Genomic DNA, 27,500 nt, shown 5'->3' on the forward strand with positions numbered 1-27,500 from the left:
TTATTATTATTATTATTATTATTATTATTATTATTATATAATGAATAAGAACACTCACATTATTCTGTCCAGACGATCGTTTCGATGGTTTTCCATCTCTTCGGTCGACAATAAGTCCTGAGTGTTCTTATTTATTTTATATGCTCTAATCAATATTATTGACACTCTCTTACCTTCAAGAACCCAGCAACAATCATATATATATATATATATATATATATATATATATATATATATATATATATATATATATATATATATATATATATATATATATATGTCACAGTAAAGATTGTTCACAATTATCTTATTAAATTTTATTTTATTAAGAACTGAATTCATCTCACTCCAGTTATATTTCGGTAGGCTTAGATAAACTTTACCTTCTAATATTAGATCGTCTTTCCTTTTATAGCCTTCCCTCGAATTAATTTCTAATTAGTGAATACTTTTCGTTCTACATTCTGTCACGTAGCCACTTATTATAAAAGCTGATAGGTCTAACATTCGACACTCACTTTCTCTCCACAATCTATGCCGGACGGCCAGTCGCTCTATTCCTATATATATACTGGAAGATTTTTATCTTTTGGGACTTTGTAGATATTATATCTACACCATTAAGACGCCGGAGCTTTTAACTTTGACTGTATAATCTTCAAGGATCAAACCCAAGCCCGCTGTCAGAGGACTTCACAATAACTTCTTACCAATTGCCTGGAAGTGGAATTTTACGAGTCCAATCCTATTATCAGAGGAATAGATCATCCAAGCCCATCAACTGCCTGGAAACGTAAACTTACGAACCTGACATATTATCATAAGTTACGTAAAATATCATATCTCTATTTGTAACTGCCACGATCACTGTTTATCTCTTTTAATTAAATTTCATCATTATTTTTATTTCATTGTAAACAAATCGTTAATTGTTTTTCATTTATAGTAACTAGTAAATTCTGGGGCCTCATTCTACATATATCTTTATGCATAGTCGAGTAGCTCTTTACTCACTTGAGACCATGACATTTTGGAGGGGACACATATAAAGAATTGAATTTATTTAGTTACTTATATCTATTTCATCTAACTTTAAAGTTTAAATTGTAAAACTCTTAATTGCCCCACTTGATCATATTTTAATTGAACTCCCTATTTACAGGATTATTTTTTTTTTTCTTTTTCATTTCTTCATTTAAATGGAATAGCAATTTATCCATTCATTCTTTCATTCAAATTGAATAGCATTTTATTGATTCATTCCTTCATTCATTTATTCATTTATAAATTATTCATTCATTCATTGTTCATTCATTTATTCATTCATTCATTCATTCATTCATCCATTCATTCGTTTATTCACTCATTTATCCAATCATTCATACATTTATTCCTCCCTTCATTCTTTCATTCATACATTATCCATTCATTCATTCATCTATTCACTCAGTTTTTCATTCATTCATTCATTCCTTGTCCACTTTGTTATTATATCACTCATTTCATTTTGTTGTTTGCCTCATTCATGAATTGTTTTCAATATGTTTACATTCCATAACGATTCATTCACCTATCATCCAATCACTCAGTGTTGTGAACACATTTTGTAACTATTGTAAATCTTACGATATTTTATTGTTTTGTATTTCAGACATCACTGTTAAACACTCTTCAATGCCTAATTACAATTGTTGAACAACCATTGAACAAGAGAGAGGTCCCAGCCACGAACTGAGTTGGTAGATATATCCTTCATTATTCTCTTTTACATGAGTTGGGCATCACATAGTAACTATAGACATCGTGATTTGTTTTGCATAGGGATTTGTTTTAAATGCATTTTTGGCATATTACTGTTACCGAAAACCACTTATATATTATGTTCTGAAAAGTGAGTCTTTAAAAACTAAATAATAATAAAAGGAGTCTACTAGCCGTCGTGTTATATTTAGTGATAGATAACTTGGGATTATTTTGGCATCCTATTATTGTTATCACACTCTAGTATATTAGCGTCATTGCGAATAATTGTACACAAACTAACGACGAGTCACACACATTGGTGATACATTTTTCGTAGTAACATAGTTTAGAGTACACGCGATTGACACATTGTTATTGACACAAGTCATAATAACTCCGCATTGTATTGACACATTGCTTTATAAGATATAACGATAAAAGGCATCAAATTCAACATACATAATAAGTTGAAATAAGAGAGAGAGATTTCTAAAAATAGAACAGTTCATTCCAGTAAGTGTAAATAAATAAAACAGTCAGTAACAGTATCCTGTCAATATAATATATATAAAATATCGTAACTAATTTATTGCAACATGGAAGCATATAAAAGATACTTAAGTCTCGCAAAGGACTTAGAAATACCCCAGGAAAGAATATTTTCATGGTGCGAAGAGAAAGTAAAAGAAGAAAAAGAACATGAAGAAAGAATTCGTAGAGAAGAAAATGAAGAAAGAATTCGTAGAGAAGAAAATGAAGAAAGAATTCGTAGAGAAGAAAATGAAGAAAGAATTCGTAGAGAAGAAAATGAAGAAAGAATTCGTAGAGAAGAAAAAGAACACGAAGAAAGAATACGTAGAGAAGAACGAGAAGAAAGAGTCCAAGAAAGGGAACTAAAAAGACAAATAGCATTAGCAGAAGAAGAAACCAAAAGGACCCAAATGATGCTGGAAATTGAAAAAACAAAAACCGGTCATGAAAGAAAACATAATAATAGTGATGAATTTTTCGTGAAACTTCCACGCATGCCAACATACGATGAACGCTCAGACTGTTTAGAATCCTTCTTACACCGATTCGAAGTTCAGGCTAAAGGTTATCGTTGGCCAGAAAGCAAATGGGCCACAGCCTTGATTAACTGCTTATCTGGAGAACCGCTAAAAGTTTTCTATACCTTAACAACTGAAGATGCAGATGACTATGGAAAAATTAAAGACGCTCTACTAAAAAGATTTAGATTAACGGAAGATGGTTACCAGGAAAGGTTTCACACTGCAAAACCGGAAAATGGAGAAGACTTTAATACATTCGTGAACCGAATTACTCAATTTCTAAATCGGTGGCTTGAGTTGGCAAACGTAAAACAAGACGACTTTGCAGGCCTTTACTATCTCACGCTGAAGAATCGAATCTATCAAGCTTGCAACCCAGATTTAGTCGCATTCTTTAAAGAGAGAAAGCCAGAAAACTTGGACAAATTAAAAATCTACGCAGAAAACTTTAACAGCGCACATCCATTGACACCCCTTAGCAGAACATTGAAGGAACCATACTACGCTGCTGCTGCTCAGAGTCCAGGTACACCTAAAGTTCAGTACTCAAATAGAACGAGCCGATCAATCACTCGGAACACGCAAGTGAAACAGGGGGATCATAGTAACAAACCATGGAACAAACAGTTCAATAGAGACCATAGCCGATCCTATCAAAACAAAACAAGAAATAGCACTGACAATAATACTGAGTATAAGAAAACCAACAAACCTATAATTAAATGTCAATATTGTGGAATGAAAGGCCACACAGCAGACAAATGTTACAAAATCGTGGGATATCCAAAAGAAACTGCAAATGCATCACTCCAAACAGGTGTAAACAATCAGACACGAGTAATGTCAGGAGAAAATATAAATGTGTATTGCGTGAAAGGTATGTCACTTTTAACACAAACTCACAAATCAGGATCGCTATTTTTTTGTGAAGGCAAAGCTAATGGAACTGATTGCAAAATATTGAGAGACACAGGATGCAGTACAGTAGGAATAAAAGCATCTTTGATCAATGACGAAGACAAAACTGGAAAAACGGTACAATGCATCACATTCAGTGGCACAGTCGAAACCTTTGAAACAGCTAACGTGTACATAGAAACCCCATACTATACAGGAATAGTGGAATGCTGTATACTTCCCAACCCCGTCGCTGATGTTATTGTTGGCAATATAAAAGGTCTTAAAGACAACCCAAAAGATGTAAAAGAATGGTCATTAACCCAAGAAACAGCTTGTCTAGCAGAAACAAGAAAGATGACTAAGACAACAGGGAAGCCAATGACTATTTCTCTTGAACCACAACAATTTGACAGGAACACGTTCATTGAAGAACAGAAAAAGGACCCGACTTTAACATCATATTTCAATATCGCAAACAAAGGGACGAAATCAAAAGTTGAATACATCATTGAAAAAGATATTCTGTTCAGGTTACATAGGAAAAGAAACAAAATAGCTAAACAACTGGTCACGCCGAGTATTTACAGAAACAAAATCCTTGGAATAGCGCACGATTCAATAACTTCTGGACATCTTGGGAGCTCTTCCACATTGAAGAGAATATCCGAGAATTTCACATGGCCTGGAATTACTAAAGACGTCCGAGAATATGTGAAATCTTGTGACACATGCCAAAGAAGAGTCGCAAAAGGCAGAATACCGAGATTGCCATTAGAGACAACCCCAGTTATTGAAAAAGTTTTTCAAAAAGTTGCAATTGACATTATAGGCCCTTTAACAAAATCAGATAGAAACCATACACACATACTAACACTAGTCGATTACGCAACCAGGTGGCCAGAAGCGATAGCATTGAAATCAACTACATCGGATCACATAGCTGAAGCATTGATGACAATTTTTACTAGAATAGGCATACCAAATGAGATACTGTCGGACAATGGACCCCAATTCACATCACATATTATGCATGAAACCATGAAACTCATGGGAATCCAACACTCATTCACAACTCCCTACCACCCCCAAGCAAATGGTCTTTGTGAAAGATTTAATGGCACTCTAAAGAATATGTTAAGAAAAGTGTCAGCAGAAAAACCAGATGATTGGGACAGATACTTACCAGCAATCTTATTTGCATATAGAGAAATACCCCAAGAATCTACAGGCTACTCCCCATTTGAGTTGATGTATGGACGATCACCTCGCGGCCCGATCAATATAGTAGCCGACATTTGTAAAGGGAATGAGGAGGACAATAACGAAATTATGTTTGCTTACGAATATGTAAGAAACCTGAAAGACAGAATAGAGGATACATGTAAGCTAGCACAGGAATCCGTCACTAAAAAAGCAGAGAAATACAAGGAATACTCCGATAGAAAAAGCAAGTCAAGAAAATTTGAGATTGGTGACAAAGTACTAATACTCTTACCCGATGACTCGAGTAAACTTTTAGCTACATGGAAAGGACCATTCAATGTATTAGCAGTACGATCTGGTGTTAATTACGAGATTCAAATTAACAACACAACAAAGACATTCCATGCAAACATGCTAAAAAAATATTTCGATAGAGACAGATTATCACAACCAATATTTAACCATGTTGAAGATGCAAATGTAGGATTAATCATCGAAACTCACAGCGATGATGTCGAACTACAACACACCCCACAACACGGTAACTCTAAAAATAGTACAATTAATGACGTCACAATCAATCCTCAACTAAACGAATGTCAGAAACGAGAAATCAGGTCATTATTAGAAAAGTACCAGTCAGTCTTTACAGACGCACCCGGACATACAACATTAGTGGAACACGACATAAAGTTAACCACATCTACCCCTATCAACGTGAAAAACTATCCTATTCCATTTCACGCACGAGAACAAGTTGAAAAGGAAGTTAAGGATATGCTAGATACAGGAATAGTTAGATATTCTTCAAGCCCATACTCATCACCAATAGTAGTAGTGAAAAAGAAAGACGGATCGATAAGGCTATGTATCGACTTTCGCAAATTAAATGAAGCAACAGTGTTTGATGCAGAACCAATACCAAATCAAGAGAATTTATTTGCTGCCTTATCTCAAGCAAAATACATGACAAAATGTGATCTTTCTAGAGGTTACTGGCAGATTCCACTGAAAGAATCATGTAAGAAATACACAGCATTTCAATCACCATTAGGATTGCCATTTGGATTATCGACAGCCGCATCGACATTCCAAAGAATGATGCGTATGTTATTAAAAGACATCCCGTCTACACTCTCATACTTCGACGACGCATGTATTTTCTCAAACTCATGGACTGATCACATGACAACCTTAGAATTAGTGCTTGAAGCATTAAAACGTAATTCTTTAACAACAAAACCGTCAAAAACAAGCATTGCATTTTACGAAATTGATTTTCTAGGTCATACCGTTGGTCATGGGACACAGACACCCGAGACAGAAAAACAAACAAAAATCGCACAATTGCAACCACCTAAGACAAAAAAAGAAGTACGCAAAGTACTTGGGCTCCTAAATTTTTACAGGAAATACATTTACAACTTCGCGCACATCGCGACACCGCTAACAAATCTGACAAAGAATGGGTCACCGAACAAAATTGTTTGGACAGAAGCGTGTCAGAATAGCTTTAACCAATTAAAGGCATTATCTCGTTCAGAACCAATTCTTAAATTACCCGACATATCAAAAGAATTTGTTGTAAGAACTGACGCGTCTGATAAGGGCATCGCAGGTGTACTATTACAGGAACATGAGGGAACTCTAATGCCTTGCTTATATGCAAGCAGAAAATTATTGGACAGAGAATCACGATACTCTGTAATAGAGCGTGAAGGACTGGCCATCGTCTTTGCTTTAAAGACATTCAGCAGATATCTACTGCTAAAAGAGTTTGTGGTCGAAACGGACCATAAACCACTCACGTACATAAGAAATAACAAAATGAATAATAGTAGAGTACTAAGGTGGAGTCTATTTTTGCAAAATTACACTTTCAGTATCTCTCACATACCAGGCTGTGAAAATATTCACGCCGACCTACTTTCTCGATTAGTATAAACACGTGAGAAGGGTATAACTTAACCTCCCATGCATACTGTTAGTTACCTCGCAAACTATGCCAAATCAGAACGCACAATTTCGATAATTTTATTTGTAAACATGATGACCCAACTTAATGTAACATTGAGTATTGTTTGGATATATATACCATACCCATTCATGATTTGGGAAATCTTCTCTTTATCTATTATTGTTATGAATTTTCACTCATTTATGATTAATAATTGAAATGTCAATATTTCATTTACATTTTCATTCATTTCATTTAGTAAATTACCTTCATATCATCGACTTTAATCATGCTTCATTGCCATCATTATTGTTTATCACAATGATTTGTAATCACATTGCCATCATATTGTTTATCACAATGATTTGTAATCACAATCTTTCATTGTTATTGTCACCCATTCATATACCTACGTTAATATAAACATTTCCATGTCTAGTTAATAAATAATTTAATTGTAGCACAAATCATAACAATGGATTAATGCTAGAGTATCATGATAGCAAATTTACTTCCGTTTGTAAAATCTATCTTTCCCATAATGGTTAAAGAGTATATTTTAAACGTGGGTGGGGGGTGTCACAGTAAAGATTGTTCACAATTATCTTATTAAATTTTATTTTATTAAGAACTGAATTCATCTCACTCCAGTTATATTTCGGTAGGCTTAGATAAACTTTACCTTCTAATATTAGATCGTCTTTCCTTTTATAGCCTTCCCTCGAATTAATTTCTAATTAGTGAATACTTTTCGTTCTACATTCTGTCACGTAGCCACTTATTATAAAAGCTGATAGGTCTAACATTCGACACTCACTTTCTCTCCACAATCTATGCCGGACGGCCAGTCGCTCTATTCCTATATATATACTGGAAGATTTTTATCTTTTGGGACTTTGTAGATATTATATCTACACCATTAAGACGCCGGAGCTTTTAACTTTGACTGTATAATCTTCAAGGATCAAACCCAAGCCCGCTGTCAGAGGACTTCACAATAACTTCTTACCAATTGCCTGGAAGTGGAATTTTACGAGTCCAATCCTATTATCAGAGGAATAGATCATCCAAGCCCATCAACTGCCTGGAAACGTAAACTTACGAACCTGACATATTATCATAAGTTACGTAAAATATTCATATCTCTATTTGTAACTGCCACGATCACTGTTTATCTCTTTTAATTAAATTTCATCATTATTTTTATTTCATTGTAAACAAATCGTTAATTGTTTTTCATTTATAGTAACTAGTAAATTCTGGGGCCTCATTCTACATATATCTTTATGCATAGTCGAGTAGCTCTTTACTCACTTGAGACCATGACAATATATATATATATATATATATATATATATATATATTATATATATATATATATTAAAACAGCTTGCAACCCTTTGGACAGGATGCTAGTCTTTAGGATTGAACAGGATTTATCTATCAAATTTTAACTCCAAATTCAGTTCTATATTTATCACTCCGACACAAAACTGTTTGGAGGCTGTATGTGACCGTAGCCATCGTTAACTTATAGCCTGACACTGACCAAAAAATGACGTCAAAATGCCAGTCTTTTGCCACAAAAGAAAACAAATCGTGAGTTGTATTCAATAGCTCAACGAATGAAATAACTTGTTTCCTTAAACACTACTAACGACAACTTACTAGGCGGTGCAAAAGCAAATAATGACGCCAAAATGCCAGTCTTTTTTGGGTTTCAGTGTCAGGCGATAACAACGATGGCTACGCTAGAACCCTCTAAGACTTAGAGTTTGACGTCATTTTTTAGGTTTGTGTAGCGTCTAGTGAGGTGTCAAGGAAACAAGTGATTCCATTGGTTGAGCTAATTGAATACAACTCACGATTTGTTTTCATTTGTGGCCAAAGACTTGTCATTTGATGACATGTTTTGGTCGGTGTCAGGGTATAAGTTTACGATGGCTACCATGTGACATATTTGGTGTTTTTGCTACAGTGGCCAGGATAAGATCTACCACATCATCACTTCCACCATTAATGATGAGTTGCCAGAAAGTGCTACCACCATCCTCAGCTACGCTCAGTCACCGGCTATCATTTTGCCTGTTTTTATGCTGCTCGGGTAAGTGGGCTTCTTCTTCTTCTTCTTCTTCTTCTTCTTCTTCTTCTTCTTCTTCTTCTTCTTCTTCTTCTTCTTCTTCTTCTTCTTCTTCTTCTTCTTCTTCTTCTTCTTCTTCTTCTTCTTCTTCTTCTTCTTCTTCTTTCTTCTTCTTCTTCTCTTCTTCTTCTTCTTCTTCTTCTTCTTCTTCTTCTTCTTCTTCTTCTTCTTCTTCTTCTTCTTCTTCTTCTTCTTCTTCTTCTTCTTCTTCTTCTTCTTCTTCTTCTTCTTCTTCTTCTTCTTCTTCTTCTTCTTCTTCTTCTTCTTCTTCTTCTTCTTCTTCTTCTTCTTCTTCTTCTTCTTTCTTCTTCTTCTTCTTTCTTCTTCTTCTTCTTCTTCTTCTTCTCTTCTTCTTCTTCTTCTTTCTTCTTCTTCTTCTCTTCTTCTTCTTCTTCTTCTTCTTCTTCTTCTTTCTTCTTTCTTCTTTCTTCTTTCTTCTTTCTTCTTTCTTCTTTCTTCTTCTTCTTCAATAGTCTGACGTCAGGTCCACCCAGCAACGAGGAGCTTGGTTCTAAACAAATATAATCGGTTCTTCATTCTGGCTAGAACTTTTTCATACGTCATGTGATCAGAATATGTAAAAGTCAAAACATGATCAAGTTTATATATTTCTCCTCTGGATTTACTTTTATGTTGGTCAGAGAAGTATTTCATTAGGGCGTCCGCCATTGTTCCGATAGTTTGGAGCCAGTTAGTAAGTTGCTATGCGTCATTGCGAGGGAAGTGACGTCACGACTGTTGAAGCCTATTAATTCACTAATCTTCCACTCTTGATTTTGGAATACGGGACTTGGCCACAATCGCTGCATATGTGAAACTGCCAAGATTACCTTGATATCACCAGAGGCTTTTTATCATCAAGGGGGGTAACTCTCATCTCAGACAGTTCTTAATACGAATTTGAGAGATGATTCATGGGAGAGAAAAAAATATTCTCATGTTTCTTTGTGCCTCTATGTGTTCTAGTGGTATGACACTCGCTTTCGGATGGGAAGGTCCTGGGTTCGAGCCTCGCCAGACCCATAGTTGAGTCCTTGGAAAAGCCCCTTTACTCACATTCTCTCACCTCACTCATGTGTAAAATGAGTACCTGGCCGTTGACACGTTGTCTCTGTCGAAAAAAAAATTGTAATATCGCCTAAAAGGCGTCATGTCTAGTCCTATAGATAGTATGCGTTTGGCTAAGAAGCTCATAACATTGCCATCCGGAAGTATAACGGACCAACACACAAAACTGTGTGTATCCATGAACGTTTATAGTCAGGTTAATACAGTTCAGTGAGCATTACTCATAAACGCGGATGACAAAAAACAATAACAAAGACCTGAGTGACGTCATCTTCGAACTATCTATATGTTATGTGTTTCTGTTGGCCAGGGAATCCTTGTAAAACGCTTTGAGTACGTTTAGTGGACATTGCGCTGTATAAATGCTCTATCATATTTAACCAATCCTGTCCGTCTCCACCAGAATGACCATTTACTATCTGGTGTCGGTCAGTCGGTCACTCAAGGACGCCAACCAAAGACTGGCCATGCAGCTGGACTATGTGAGTTCATTTACCTGACCCACGAGCCACTACATTCGTTTTTTGTTGTTGTTTTGTTTTTTTGTTTTTTTTTGTTTTTCTTTAGTTTTAATTTTCTTTTACTGATTTTTTTGGTGTGTGTGTGTGTGTGTGCGTACTTGTTGTGTAAAATGTTTTTGTTTTTGTTTTGTTTTTGTTTTTTTGTCTTTGTCGTGTTTTTTTTTCTTTGGGTTTTATTTTTGGTATGATTGTTTTTTGTTTTGTTTCTTTGTGTTTTTTTTCTTTTTTTCATTTTGGTATTATTGTTGTTTTGCTTGTTTGATTTTTTGGGGGGAGAGGGGGGGGGGTTGTTTGTTAGTTTTTTTGTCTATGTTTTTTTTTGTTTGTTTATTTAGTGGTTGGTATGATTGTTTGTTTGTTGTTTTTTGTTTTTTGTTGTTTTTTTTTTTTGTTTGTTTTTTTTTTATATATGAGGTTTGTTTTGTTTTGTTTTTTTTACCAAATTAATCATAACAAAGTGTTAGTAAAATTTCTCTTACTTTTATTAGTTTTTGGAATATTATTGTAAAACGTCATTTTAGATGTGACCCACCACCTAATAACGGTATTCAGTCGTGAAGGATGAGATGAAGAGGTGTGAATTTCAAGTTAGTTTAATCAGAAATATTTTGTTTTGTCTTCTGTACTTTAAGAAATGAAGTTACTTCTTCTTGCTTAATAAAGTGTTTTAACTATTTTTGCTACGTACGACTGTTTTTTTAGCATCATAATCACCCCGTTTTGAGGCGATAAATCCCAAATGGATAATTGTTACATTATATTACGTTATATTACATTACATCACGTTATATTACAGTATATTACGTCAGATTACATTATATTAAGTTATATAACATTAGATTACGTTATAGTACATTATATTACGTTATATTACATTATATTACGTTATATTACATTGAATAACGTTATATTACATTATATTACGTTATATTACATTATATTACGTTATATTACATTAAATTACGTTATATTACATTATGTTATGTTATATTACATTATTTTACGTTATATTACATTATATTACGTTATATTACATTATATTACATTATATTACATTATATTACATTTTATTACATTAGATTACCTTATATTACATTTTATTACATTTTATTACATTATATTACATTTTATTACATTATATTACATTATATTACATTTTATTACATTATATTACATTATATTACATTATATTACATTATATTACATTATATTACTTTTTTTTTACCATGTGATTTGTAAACATTTCATTGCATTCCTTCCATTGGGATCTTGTGCTGGTGTCTGGGTGGGACTTTTGGGTAATCTCAAACTAAGTACATTGATAGCATGCTCCTGGAATCTACATCTGTCCGCCATCTGTTTCTTTCCCGGCTCTTTCTCTTACTTTTTCATCAAGTCCGTTTAATTGTACATCTAGAAAGTTTTGACTATCCAATTTTCTTCCTTTTTACTGGCGCTGTATAACCAAAATGTGTTGCAAACGCGGTAAAACCATTAAAAACAATAACAAAAGCAACAAAATCGAATTTTAGTGCGGGGCGGTCCTTGGCAAGCTTAAGGACCACGGTCCTACGGTCCTTGGGAAATGAAGACCGCAAGGACCGGTCCTAGGACCGGTCCTTTTCGACATTGAACATTCCTGAGAGACTGTTGGAAATTCGAACCGGTTTGACCTTTGAGACTGTGGGATCGTTCATTCTTGAACCGTTAAAGACCGCTACACGATGAAAACCGTGGTCTACAGGAGTAAAACACACGGAGTAGTCACACTCATTTCAAATTGTAACCTAATTAGAGAAGAGGGGTGATGCCTTCTTTATTTGCTCACCGTACTTCATTGTTACTTCGATAATTTAATAAAATTTGAAATTTATCCCCATTAACGGAGATAATGGCATCGCCCAAGGCGTTGATCGAGTTGTTCGTGGCGTTGATACACACACGCAACTCCTACCCCCCCCCCCCACACACACACACACACATTAGAGGGCAGCGAGCATTGAAGAGTAAGAGAGAGACGTGAAGTTATAATAAGAGGGGGTGGATGAGGTAATAAGAGGGGTCGATGGTGACTTTTCGCCAGATCTAACAAACTCAGCTACCCATTCATTGCTGAGTAGACAGGGATTCAGAAAAAAAATCGACTGCACCCGGGATCGATCTCTGGCCCTTTGCGTATAAAGAGAGTGCTCTATCAACTGAGCTATCGGGGTCCCCAAATATTCTATTGGACTTTTTTAAAATTCAGACGTTATAACTGGGTTTTTTGGAAGGAAGAAACTAATGAAACTCATATTATTTGATTAGTAAAAACACCAAACGAAATTTTAATATTATTGTATTATTTTAAATGACAACACTGCGATAGAAAGGAGTGGTGACAAGAGACGGACAAAAGAAAACAAAAAATCGGATTTGCTACTTGCTAGGTTCGACACACACACACACACAGACACACACAAACACACACATCTTTAGTAGTCACATACATTTCAAACAATAACCCATTAGAGAAGAGGGCTCATGCCTTCACCATAGATCATTGTCATTGCGATCATTATGGTGTAGTAAATTTTGAAATTTACCCCGTATAATGGAATCGTCCAAGGCGTGCGCCTCCTGTTCCCCCCATCTCACACACGAAAGGGCGGTTTGCGGAGTGGAGGTTGGTGGTCGTCTGCCTGTATGGTCGTCTGTGTCGTTTAGTGTATGGCAAAGGGGGGTGGGTGCGATTAATTAAGTGGGATGGGTGGTGATTGGTGGAAGATAGGCAACCAAAGCAACGAATCGCTGGGGAAGTAGTAGGCTATGGCGCGAGACCGTAGGACCGTGGTCCTTGCAAGGACCGCCCCGCACTAGTTGAAAGGTGATAAGAAGTGAGGACCGCCGCCGATCTTCCCCTATGGGACCGGTCTTCGGTTCACAGCTAAAAGACCGTGGGACCGCGGTCCAGACCGGTCTTCAGCGCGGCACTACTATTTAGTGGGAATTACACACTTATAAAACGCGGATGGCAAAAAGCAATAACAAAGACATGAGTGACGTCAACTTCAGCCTGTCTATTGGTTATTGTCACGTGACTGTAATGATGCTTTGTGCTTGGCCAAGAAGCTCCGAAACTGCCAATCCTTTTGTATTTCAGTATCAGGCTATAAGATAACGATGGCTACGGTGTCAGGCCATAACTTTACGAAGGCCACACAGAATTACGCGGAAGCTTGAACGTTTAAAGTCTGAATAACAATAAAGTTTAGTGAACACTACTCATAAAAATGACTGGCTAAAATAAAAAACCTGAATGGCGTTAATTTCGTTCTATCTATTATACAATTCTATTTTCAGGAACGCACAGAGGGAAGGCGTAAAGTGTACGCAATGGCTGATGGTAAGGAGAGCCCCCCCCCCCCACCCCTTTTTTTCCCACCCGTAGCCATCGTTAACTCATAGCCTGACACAAGAACCAACTAGGACTTACAGTTTGACGTCATAGTTTTAGGTTTGTGCACCGTCTCGTGAGTTGTCTTTAGTAGAGCTCAAGGAAACAAGTGATTCCATTGATTGAACTATTGAATACAACTCACGATTTGATTTCATTTGTGGCCAAAGACTTGTCTTTTTGACGTCATAGTTTGGTCAGTGTCAGGCTACAAGTTTACAATGGCTACGCTCCACTCCTTCGTTGAAAAAATACATCTTTAGAATTGTGGCCCAAAAGCACGTCCTTCAAATATCGATCTAATAAAATGGCCTTCACTTTGGCAAAAACTGTAAAAATCTGGGCCGAATTATATTTGCTGGAGATTTTTCTGGGCAACATATTTAAGTGCGGCTATGTGGTCTAGTGGTATGACACTCGCTTTGGGATCGGAAGGTCCTGGGTTCGAGTCCTTGGAAAAGATTATTTACTCACATTCTCTCACCGTACTTGGGTTCAAACGTAATCCTTTATACAATTTAAATTTGATTATTTTTGTTGATGTCATTGATGTTTTACTTTTTGTTGTCGTTATTGTCAATGTCGTTGTTACTGTTGTTGTTATTGTTATTGTTGTTGTTGTTGTTGTTGCTATTGTTATTGTTGTTGTTGTTCTTAATGTTGTTGTTGTTGTTGCTTCGGCTGCTCCATGCTGCTATTCTTAAGTTGATAATGTTATTGTACGTTAAATACTCTTCTTTCTCTGTTGTTGTTCTTTGTCACCGCCATAATTATTCATCACCACCCCCACCATCATCATCATCATCATCATCATCATCATCATCATCATCATCATCATCATCATCATCATCATCATCATCATCATCATCATCATCATCACTACCACCACGACCCCACCACCATCCCCCCCCCCCACCATCCCCACAACCCCCACCCACTACCATCATCATAATAATCATCATTACACCACATTCATCATCATCATCATCGCCATCCTTATTATCATCATCATCGTCATCATCATCTTCATTATTATCATCATCATAACTATCACCCCTTGCCGCCCCCCCCCCCCCTCCCCCCAGCCAAACACGAGAATGCCAACAACAGAAGGATGTCACGGGGTTGGGGAAAAGCCAAATCCAAGCTGTTGGGTGGCAATAAAGGGAAACAATCGAAAATGGCTAATGTTGCTTTGGCTGGTACGTACCTTTTTATTTGTTATCTCCCTTCGTCCATGTCGATTCTAACAACGCTCAGTCCATTTGATACAGTAGTTTTAGCAGTCTTTCCTTTAACAAACAAATCTATATCCGTTGTCGAAACTAGAACTCATTTACTGAATTCGAAACTATATTATATTCTATATATTATATACATCACCTTGATATCACTATGAAAAAAAAAAACACAAATAAAACAACAGCAACAATCGACGTGTCCATACATATTATATGCAGGTCCGACATCCGAACCGGCTTATGGGCCTAATTTAACATCGTTGTACAAATCCAGCACAATATCAATAACAACAACAATTAATTAATTTTTGAAAATAATTTTTAAATCCCAGGAGATTACAATAATAATAATAATAATAATAATAATAATAATATATAATAATATAATAATAATAATAATAATAAAAAGCAATAATAATAATATATAATGATAATAATAATAATAATAATAATAATAAAAATAATAATAATAATAATAATAATAATAATAATAATAATATAATAATAATAATAATAATAATAATAATAATAATAATAATTAATAATAATAATAATAATAATAATAATAATAATAATAATAATATATAATACAATAATAATAATGATAATAATAATAATAATAAATAATAATAATAATAATAATAATAATAATAATAATAATAATAATAATAATAATATAATAATAATAATGATAATAATAATAATAATGATAATAATAATAATAATATATAATAATAATAATAATAATAATAATAATAATAATAATAATAATAATAATAATAATAATAATATATAATAGCAATAATAATAATGATAATAGCAATAATAATAATGATAATAGCATAATTAATAATAATAATAATAATAATAATAATAATAATAGTAATAATAATAATAATAGTAATAATAATAATAATGATAAAAATAATAATAATAATAATAATAATAATAATAATAATAATAATAATAATAATAATAATAATAATGATAATAATAATGATAATAATAATAATAATGATAATAATAATAATAATAATAATAATAATAATAATAATAATAATAATAATAATAATAATAATAATAATAATAATAATAATAATAATAATAATAATAATAATAATAATCTGTATTGTCCAAATAGGCAATTATTGAAAAGAATTTGCTTCTTTTTTTTTTTCATCTATCCTAGCTGTAGCCATGATGACGAAAAAGAACGACGGTCAAGGTCACAATGCCAACTCCGATGACGTCACGAAAGCATCGTCAAGGCAACAACAACACCAATCAAAAGGGGGAAACAACAAGGGACCTCGTACTGCCGTGAAGTCCTTCAAGGACATCGCCACTCAAAGGAACGTCGCCTCCAGCATAGAAAAACTCTCCGACAAGTCCAAAAGAAGAGGGGTGCCTGCCATTCCCATCGCCGTGGTCAAAGGGAAACAATCCGTGAAAATAAACTCTCAAGGAACCAGGGACAGGTGCCTCTATTTAGAATAATATTATCATTGTTATTGTTAGCACCGACGTTATTATTGTTTCGATTAATATCACCGTCTTCAGCAATCGAATAATGAGTGGAAACGGTTTTGCTACTATTGCCAATTAATCTTAACTAACTACTACTACTACTACTACTACTACTACTACTACTACTACTACTACTACTACTACTACTACTACTACTACTACTACTACTACTACTAATAATAATAATAATAATAATAATAATAATAATAATAATAATAATAATAATAATAATACTACTACTACTACTACTACTACTACTACCACTATTACAACTATTACAAAAACAACTACTACTACTACTACTACTACTACTACTACTACTACTACTACTACTACTACTACTACTACTACTACTACTACTACTACTACTACCACTATTACAACTATTACAAAAACAACAACTACTACTACTACTACTACTACTACTACTACTACTACTACTACTACTACTACTACTACTACTACTACTACTACTACTACTACTACTACTACTACTACTATTACTACTAGTGCGGCTATGTGGTCTTGTGGTATGAAACTCGTTTTCGGATTGGAAGGTCCTGGTTCCGAGCCTCGCTCGGTGCATAGTTGAGTCCTTGAAAAAGGCTCGTTAGTCACATTCTCCCACCTACTCATGTGTAAAATTAGGACCCGGCAGTTAACAGCGCCTTACAGGCGTAATGTCTTGTCTTAAATGTTAAATGTTGCTGTTGGACAGGGCCAGGGACCCCTTGCAAAGCTCTTTGAGCACGCTTAGTGGATATTGCTCTATATAAAAGCTCAATTTTTCAACTACTACTACTACTACTACTACTACTACTACTACTACTACTACTACTACTACTACTACTACTACTACTACTACCACTACTACTACTACCACTATTACAAATACTACAAAAACAACAACTACTACTACTACTACTACTACTACTACTACTACTACTACTACTACTACTACTACCACTATTACTACTACTGCTACTTTCCAAGTAAGTACCTCTGCTACTATTAATCCAAAACGACACTTTAAATATGAAACATCGCACTAGATAATCCCTCCATATTCTCGTAGAAACGTTGTCTGTCACAAAGCCTGTGAAACACCATGGTTCAGATTGATTTGCACACATTATTTACAGATCTGTTAATCCAAATTGTTATGGGATCATCGTTGTTGTAATGGAAATACCCCTCAAATCAACGCAATATGATATTGTCCATTACAAGGAATGTAAAAAAAAAAAGGCCCGACGTTTCATCCGTTTATCAGACCTGTAAATATGTGCACAAGGTCCAAACTGAACTACAGAAATGACATATTATGTAAATGTGAAAAGTAATAAACAATAATGCTTACAGCTTTCAAATATGTGACCTTTCGACTCAAAACGGCATTAAGTCAGGATGGTTAAGATGTTGAAAATAGAATTTATAGCCAGAAATATCAGACGTGTGTTGAGTTTGTATGTTTTATTGATGAGAATGGATACCATATTTCAGGGTGCTAATGACAACAATTTATATTTTTGACCACTTTAACATTAAATCTAGTTTTTAAACATTTGGTTCGTTCCGACATATACCATTTTGAGACGATGGGTCACATATTAACAAAAATAACAAATATTTTTTTAAGCTACAGTCCACAGCTTTTGGCAGCTTAGTGCCCCCTTGATGTATATTAATGTGAAGCGATTATTCATTATTTTTTCATGTCTAACCCTAAATCAAGGTATTTATTTTCGTTCCATATCCCTTCGTTTTTCCTCAGAAGCAAACAACACATCGATGACGCATTCAACAACAGAAACAATCGACGTGGCCGAGACGTACCCAGCACCCGGAAAAGCAGACGAGACTCAGAAAGCTTGGAGCGAGAAAACGATGATGTCAGTGGTGGTGGGCGTGGTCGAGCTCGGAATAGATTCCGGACGGTTTCCTCTTCCGGTCGACGAGGGTCGTTGGATAATCGAGATGAAGATCGGGAGGACGAGGATAGTGTAAATGAAGAGGTAGAGGAAGAAAACGACGATGAAAATGAATTAGATGAAAACGATAACGATATTAGTGATGAGGACGGAAATGGTAATGAGGGAAATACAGTGAGAGTTCAAGAGGCAATTCTGGAATCTTCTCGACAAGGTAAAGATTCGAAACGTCGAAATGAAAAATCTGATTCCATCAATGTCAGAACTCCCAAGGAATCAAGAGCCAGGGGAGGTAAGTCATCGTCTTCGCCTGATGTGAGTGAGGAAAATTCCAAGAACTCTTCAGCGCCAAAAATGAGTATATTGGAGAAAATTAGAATGTTTCAGAAAGGAAGTAGCACAGATGAGAATGGTACAGTTACTCCGAGTTCAAAGATCTCAGGAAAGACGTTAAAATCTAAACAGGGTGGGAGTACTTCCAGGGAGAAAGAAACCCTGGTTGGCAATAAAAATGGCCCCGACGTTGATGTTGAGGCAAATCGAAGCTCAAGTTTACTTGGGTCAGAAAATAGATCGAATCCCTCAAAGAGTTCATCTCAAAAATCAATTGATGAGAGTCAAAAAAGGAGTTTTGCCGGTGGGAAAAAGCATAGCAAAGGACAATTTCTTACCCCATATATAGACGACAGTGGTGATGAAGACAGTGAAGATGATGACAATGATGAAAAGGGCAGCAGCGATGACAACTGTGAAGAAAATGTAGATGTCGAAACATCTGGTGGTCAAAATGTCCATAAGAAAGAACAGAAACGTGGGGAAAATACCAGGGGAATCAACGTTAAGAATGCAGCTGTTCACAAAGACTCCGACAGACCTGGCAAAGGTTCTATTGGTATTGACGCGAGTTCTGGACCGTCTGAGTCTTCTAATGGGTTGTTAGAACAAACTCAGAGCGGAAGTGGCCCATTCCCAAAAGGTCAAAAGAGTAACTCCCAACACACACATCTCGAAATAATCAACGAGAGGATTGAAAAGAAATCAAAGAAAGCGACGGGAAAGATTCCGTTGAAAGGGAAATACAAATCAAAACGCGCCAAAAGAACGTTGATGTCTGGCAATGTTCCGGAGATTCTCGTCGAGGATTTTAGTGACGTCAACGACAACACAGAAGATGATGACGTCAAAGGAAAAAGAGAAGTTGTGGAAGATGTGAAAACAAATTCTCATTCAGTGATCAAGGAAGGTGAAAACGTTTCTCCGTCAAATGGAGAAAACGGTGCATCGTATACAGCTGACGTGAATACATCGAATCAATTCTCGGATATAACAAATCCCGAAGCTTCGAATGTTCCCGCCAGGGCTTCCTCTTTTACAGACATGATAAAATCAAAAAGTCGAGTTTCAAAATGGAGGAAGGCCGCTTCGGCCTTAATGAAACGAAAGCGGAAGCAAACTCCGACTAAAATGCCCGAATCCAAAACTGATGTGAAATCCGATGATGGCGGTGATAGTGGTGGTGAGATAAAGGGAAATATTCTAGGCCTCGACGATCTCAAGATGAATTATTCACAATCGGATGACATCCGAGTAGGAAAACTGAAAGAAGAGAAGATTCGAAAACCGAGAAATAATGATCAAAATGAAACCAGTCTTCCAGGCACTTCGTCTGCAGGAGCATCTGCAAATCTCCAAGAACTGAAGTCTTCGAAAACACCAAATTCATTCGACGATAGAACGAAACACGTTGGTTTTGACACAGAAAATGCTGGTCAAGACGCCTTTGCAAACCAAGGTATGAAATATTCGTCAAGAGACGAACTTGGTAAAACGGATCACCGTAGTTTTAACATCGCAAATCGTCTTCAATCATCGGACTTGGTCGAAGATGGGAAGACCAATGATGGATACATCCACGATACCAATTTTACAAACATCCGTCCATCCATTCTCTACGACAGACGAGCGAGTCTCGCCAGTATTCGATCTGACAGGCCGAGCATTTATGAGGAAGACAGTGATAATAGAGGTGACAACGACGATGATAACGATGACGATGACGATATTCGATCTGACCACTATAACCCCGACGCAATAACCTTCCACTATCAAAGCCCCAAAAACGTCTATCAACCTTCTAGTCAACCAACGAGAGCCAAACCAGTGGATCAAAGGCCAACTCAGAATCGAATGAGGAGAAGAGATTTGAACCCTGGACGATCCCGTGGTGGTCAGGGCGGGCGACCCACTGTTATTTATGGAATCACCAATGCCATTCTAGAAGTCGATAGCGAGAGTCAATAAGTAATCGACCAATGGAATATTCTAGATAACAGTATAACAATATTCAGTACTCGCCTAGCACCGGATGGAGTCGTATTCGAATTTCTGAGCACTAATCACAAGGTAATTCAGACACCATACAACGCCATGCATTAGAAGCTAAATTGTGTATTGAACAAAACTGTGATTGTAAAAAAAACTGGTTCCAATCTCGTTGGAAGTGTAAAGCCACCCTACCCGAGGAATGGATACATACCTTGTGTAATTGATCTTCCGGTTCCAGAGTGATGGCATTTTATTGTCCAGTGTAAATTAATTATGCCGGTCGTCAATAAAGATCATCCATCATCGCTCCTTTACGTCCCGTAATCCTAAGAATCTCCGTTTACACCAAACAACTAAAATAGTTATGCCACCTTATGATTCAAATTGTAACCTTTTCATTATTAGTCGTTCGAAGAGCTTGTTGCATAACTCTTCCAAGTATTTTGGAACCGGAAGAGTAAAAGGTTTGACGTCAAGACTACTGCCTTATTGTGAAGAATGTTCGATTCTGAAGAGCCCACATTTGCATGTTATTCAAGACAGGAAAGGCCCACAGCTATCTTTTCTACATGCCTACAAGCCAAAATCACTAGCACTCTAACAGATATGGTCCACAGCAATCTTTTCTACATGCCTACTAGCCAAAATCACTAGCAGTCCAACAGATGTGGCCCACAGCTATATTTTCTACATGCCTACTCGCCAAAATCACTAGCACTCCAACAGATATGGTTCACAGCAATCTTTTCTACATGCCTACTAGCCAAAATCACTAGCACTCCAACAGATGTGGCCCACAGCTATCTTTTCTACATGCCTACAAGCTAAAATCACTAGCACTCCAACAGATGTGGCCCACAGCAATCTTTTCTACATGCCTACTAGCAAAAATCACTAGCACTCCAACAGATGTGGCCCACAGCTCTCATTTCTACATGCCTACTAGCAAAAATCACTAGCATTCCAACAGATGTGGCCTATAGCTATCTTTTCTACATGCCTACTAGCCATAATCACTAGCACTCAAACAGATGTGGCCCACAGCTATCTTTTCTACATGCCTTCTAGCCAAAATCACTAGCACTCCAACAGATGTGGCCCACAGCTATCTTTTCTACATGCCTACTAGCCAAAATCACTAGCACTCCAACAGATGTGGCCCACAGCTATCTTTTCTACATGCCTACTAGCCAAAATCACTAGGACTCCAACAGATGTGGCCCACAGCTATCTTTTCTACATGCCTACTATCCATAATCACTAGGACTCCAACAGGTCATAGACATTGTTGATGATTTATTTCCTTTGACACTTAATCTTTGTGCGGCTATGTGGTCTAGTGGTATGACACTCGCTTTCGGATCGGAAGGTTCTGGGTTCGAGCCTCGCTTGGAAAGGATTCTTAACTCACATTCTCTCCCCGTAGTCAGGTGTAAAATGAGTACCTGGCCGTCAACAGCGTTGTCTCTGTCCGAAAAAAAATTGGAATATCGAGGCGTCCCGTCCTACATGTTAAATGTTGCTGTTCGTCGGGGATCCCTTGTAAAGCGCTTTGAGCACGTTTAGTGAATATTGCACTATATAAAAGCTCATTTAATAAACATTGTTCATGGGTTATTTCCCTTGACACATCATCAGATGGTGCTGGCATTGTGTGTAGTCTCTGTATACTCATAGCGTTACACTTCATAAAGAATTACAATACAAATGGATTCAATAGTCTGATGTCACGTCGCCCAGCAACGGCGAGCAGCTTGGTTCTAAACAAAGAAAATTGGTACTTTTTATTCTTCATGCTAGCTAGAACTTTTCATATGACATGTGATCCGAATGTATAAAAGTCAAAACATTATCATAATTGTTAAGTTTTTCTCCTCTGGATACACTTTTATGATCGTCGGAGAAGTAATTCATAAGGGCGTCCGCCATTGTTCCGATAATTTAGAGCCAGTTACTAAGTTACTAGGGAAGTGACGTCATGACTGTTGAAGCGTATTCAAGGCGCGATCGCCAAAAGAAAGTGAAAAACCCGGAATGTTATGATAAAATATATTAGCCTGAGACAGGGACTTACTTAGTCATCACACCCACACCAACTTCCTTCCTTAATCTCCATCGAGGGATTTGAACCATTGACTCTTCAGGTCGCAAGCTAAGCGTTATACCATTAAACCACAAAACCGAGTTTTTTTTAATTAACCCTCGGCTTACCAGCCCTTTTCAGAATTGTCGCCAAAACTTCACACCCACCCAACACAAAAACAGATATTATCTTACTCAAACAGAAAAGCAACAAGCATATTCTATAAATGGTATTGTTCGACAATATGTGTGACCCCTCGTCTCAAAACGGTATTATGTCAGGATGGACCAGATGCTAAAAAGTCAAATTATAGTCAAACTGGTCAAAAATATGAAACGTTGGCACAGTAAAATATGATATTCCTTCTCCTCTATAAAGCAAACAAACTCAAGTCTGATATTTCTGGCTACAAATTCAATTTTCAGCATCTTAGTCATCCCGACTTAATACCGTTTTGAGACGAAGGGTCACATATGAGCTCTAATACAAAATGTCAAGTTTTTATAGCTATGGCAAAAAGAAATGAAATCTGGATGAGAAACGTGACGGTTGCATCGTAACAAATGTGACGATAAATTTTCCAATAGGTGGTAAGGGGGTTTATTGATAAAACTGGAGCCGTCCAAAAAGAAGCCGGAAATAAATAGTCATAAATTTTGAACCAAGAAACATTTTTTTCTTTTGTCTTTTGACACTGAAACTAAGAATATTCAATTGTATTCCCTGTGAAATGTGACCCATCGTCTCATAACGGTACTATGTTGGAACGAACCAAATGCTTAAAAACCGGATTTAATGTTAAAGTGGTCAAAAATATAAATTGTTGGCATTAGCACCCTAAAATATGGTATCCATTCTCCTCAATAAAACGTACAAACTCAACACAAGTCTGATATTTCTGGCTATAAATTCAGTATTCAACATCTTAACCAACCCGACTTAATACCGTTTTGAGGCGAAGGGTCACAAATGCTATCACCATCAATGAAGACAATATTGAATGTTTTTGTTTTGACAATGGTCAAATCTGGTAGTAAGAACTAGTATTCACTTTTTAGTTACAAAACGAAGAAAACATTGTAAAATTCTTCACAAAATTTGAAATATCAAAAAACATACAAAGTCTGACGTTTATCAGTAAATATTCTTGATTCAAAACTCGGGAAAATGAACCCAAGTCTTGTCAGGCCAAGGCGCCAAAAAGTGATCTGAACGCTATTGAAGTCGTTATAATATGTGCTAGAAGAGTTGAGATCTGAGAAGAAAAAAAGCTTTTATATAGCGCAATATCCACTAAACGTGCTCAAAGCGCTTTACAAAGGATCCCTGACCAACTGCAATACCTAACATATTGACCAATACATGACGCCTGTGAGGCGATATTACATTTTATTTTCGACAGAGACAATGCTGTTAAAGGCCAGGTACTCATTTTATATATTCCTGATTACGGTGAGAGAATTTAAGTAAAGAGCCTTTTCCAAAGACTCAGCTATGAGTCGAGTGAGGCTCGAACCCAGAATCTTCCGATCCGAAAGAGAGGGTCATACCATTAGACCACATTAGACCCGCAGAAATGAGAGATTGCTTTGAAATTCCAGTAGGATTATTCTTGATATCCATGGCAAATTGGAGCGTTTGGGCCAGATGGCCAGAAGAACACCAGCGTCAAATAATGGAAGATTCCGGAAATGTGACCCATTGTCTCGAAACGGTATATTTCGGAACGAACAACAAGCCTAAAAACCGAATTTAATGTTAAAGTGGTCAAAAATATAAATTGTTGGCATTAGCACCCTAAAATATGGTATCCATTCTATTCTCCTCAATAAAACATGCAAACTCAACACAAGTCTGATATTTCTGGCTATAAATTCAGTATTCAACATCTTAACCAACCCGACTTAATACCGTTTTGAGGCGAAGGGTCACAAATGATCTTGAACGGCGTCAACTAGACAGCGTACCCGAGACACATCGTATTGGTCTGACGAGAACTGTGACTGTGATGCCAAATATATTCTTCTGGAATATTTGATTGCCGCACTCCTGACTGGTACCGTCTGACTTTTTACCGTTTAAACCCTTAACCCTCTCCTTACCATCTATTGGAAAATCGTCACATTTGCTACGATGCAACCGTCACTTTTCTCATCCAGATTTCATTTCTTTTTGCAATAACTATTCCAAAAAAAAAACTTGACATTCTGTAATAGAGTTCATATTGTCGAACAATGTCATGTACAGAATGTGCTTGTTGCTTTTCTGTTTGAGTAAGATATGTCTATTTTTGTGTTGGGTTGGTGTGAAGTTTTGAAGAAAATTCTTCTTCTTCTTCTTCTTCTTATTCTTCTTCTTCTTCTTCTTCTTCTTCTTCTTCTTCTTCTTCTTCTTCTTCTTCTTCTTCTTCTTCTTCTTCGTTCCTCTGATGGACATCTATGGCTGCCGTCCGATATCTGCTATGAAGGCTGTGGTCCGCTTTAGGTCCTCAGCCTCACCATAGAGCTTTGTGTTGAGTGTTGTAGGGGTGACCCAGTGGTTCGAACGTTGCACGTTGTATAATGGGCAATCCATAAGCACATGTAAAGTGGTTTCATGGTCGGTTCCACATGGGCAATAAGAGGTTGTTCCAATACCTAGCTTTGTAAACATATGTCCTCTTGGTCTATTGAAGAAAATTCTGAAAATGGCTGGTATGGAGAGGGTCAACGCGCCATCTAAAGGGGGAAAGGTTCGAGGCAGAAGATCTTACTGAGGAAGGTCAAGGCCTGGATTTTCAAAGGTTGACGAACTGCAGTTCGATTTGGGAATCTATTCACTTTTCCCATGACATCAAAAAGATGTATTGATCTTCATGGTGACTTCATGACAAAGTAGCTAAAGATTGACTCTCCATTATAATATGTCATGTGACATTTAAGTGGATGTTACTTGAAATTTTGTTGAATTATGGCAAAATTACAGTTTCTTTTCGGACATTCCTTGTACTTCATATTGTTATTGTACATAATATGATATATTATGATGATATTTAATTTTTTGAAAATTATTTTATTCATATTAAAATTGAAGCAAGAACTATCTGTTGTTTTTTTCCGTCATTTTGATAATCTAGTTTTACAAAGCCTGAATCATGTTTTGTTACTAACTCCAGGTTTTGCTGAATTGATATCGTTTCTTCTTCTTCTTCTTCTTCTTCTTCTTCTTCTTCTTCTTCTTCTTCTTCTTCTTCTTCTTCTTCTTCTTCTTTCTTCTTCTTCTTCTTCTTCTTCCATTAAGACCAAAGGTTCAGGTTGAAGATCGTATGCCCATCTTTCCAGTAACAGGGGTTTTAGAGGGAAGCAGGGAACGCTTTTTTGAAGTCATCAGTCGAAAGGGTTTGTTTACAAGTGGTTGGTAGGGAGTTCCAAAGTCGGATGGTGGGAGGGAAGAAAGAGTAAAGATGATGGTTTGTTCTTGAGTGTGAGATTTAAAAATTAAAATGCTGAGTTTCTTGTCTTGTTGTTGTTCCGTTTCAAATGGCTGGTTGGAATTTCGAGATTTCCGTTTTGTGCTTTGTGGAGTATGGGAGTTTGTTGATGGAACGTCTTTCGTGTAGCGGTTTCCATTGGAGATCGTTTATGCTGTGTTTCATTCATCCTGTTTTGTTGATAAAGAGGAAACCCGAAACGTTCATTTGATCTGTTTTTGTAATTAGATTGAAGCTTACATTCAATTTCACATTATTCTTTATTTCTTCGAGCTTCGAGCAGCAACATTCACATTACATAGTAGGCAGGAAGGTACTTGCTGTATCTTCTATTCCCATATATCTGTTTTCCAATTGTTTTCTGTCTTTGTCTTGGAATGAGATTACTTAGTTTTGTCCTAACCCTTGCCGGAGTTCTTGGTTCGGAGAGAAACAGTCGAATGTATAGTTATAGTTTTGGGAGATAATATGTTTTTCCTTGTAAATCATCTCTCTGTTATGTACTGTTATTTTTTACATATGGTTTGCAAACATTTTAGTGTTTTCGTCTTGGGATTTTGTGCTTGTTTCTGAGTGAGAATTTGAGGTGATCTCAAACTAAGTACCTACATTGATAGTGTGCTCTTGGAATCTACATATGTTCTCTATTTGAACCATTCTTCTTTGTCTTACTTTTTTCTCAAGTTCTTTTAATTGTAGAATTAATTAATTCTAGACTGAATGTTTTTACTATTCATTTTTCTTCTTTCTTATAGACGCTGATATGACCTAAACGTTTTGCAAGCCCCGTAAAACCCTTAAAAACAGAAATAGAAACAAACACATCTTTTCAAGTCCAAAAGTGAAAAGGTCTAGATACGAAGGGTTTGAAATTCTAGGTGGATCATCTCGGGACAATTAGGAA

General features: G+C 36.2%; 1 protein-coding gene across 1 annotated transcript in view; it reads left to right on the forward strand.

The window, feature by feature from the left end:
- The window catches only part of LOC144958581 (uncharacterized), a 60,459-nt gene extending 37,780 nt beyond the window's left edge, over positions 1–22,679 (forward strand). Inside the window, exons 19-24 of the mRNA XM_078890655.1 lie at positions 8,834–8,959; positions 10,467–10,545; positions 13,927–13,969; positions 15,106–15,222; positions 16,451–16,739; positions 18,563–22,679. Coding sequence (XP_078746781.1) covers positions 8,834–8,959; positions 10,467–10,545; positions 13,927–13,969; positions 15,106–15,222; positions 16,451–16,739; positions 18,563–21,020 — 3,112 coding nt within the window. The 3' untranslated portion in view covers positions 21,021–22,679. The remainder of the gene's footprint in view (positions 1–8,833; positions 8,960–10,466; positions 10,546–13,926; positions 13,970–15,105; positions 15,223–16,450; positions 16,740–18,562) is intronic.
- Positions 22,680–27,500: the final 4,821 nt, after the last annotated feature.

This window comes from Berghia stephanieae, chromosome 13 (genome assembly GCF_034508935.2).
Source record: "Berghia stephanieae isolate SIO BIC M18660-M18661 chromosome 13, UCSD_Bste_1.3, whole genome shotgun sequence".
Taxonomy (NCBI): domain Eukaryota; kingdom Metazoa; phylum Mollusca; class Gastropoda; order Nudibranchia; family Aeolidiidae; genus Berghia; species Berghia stephanieae.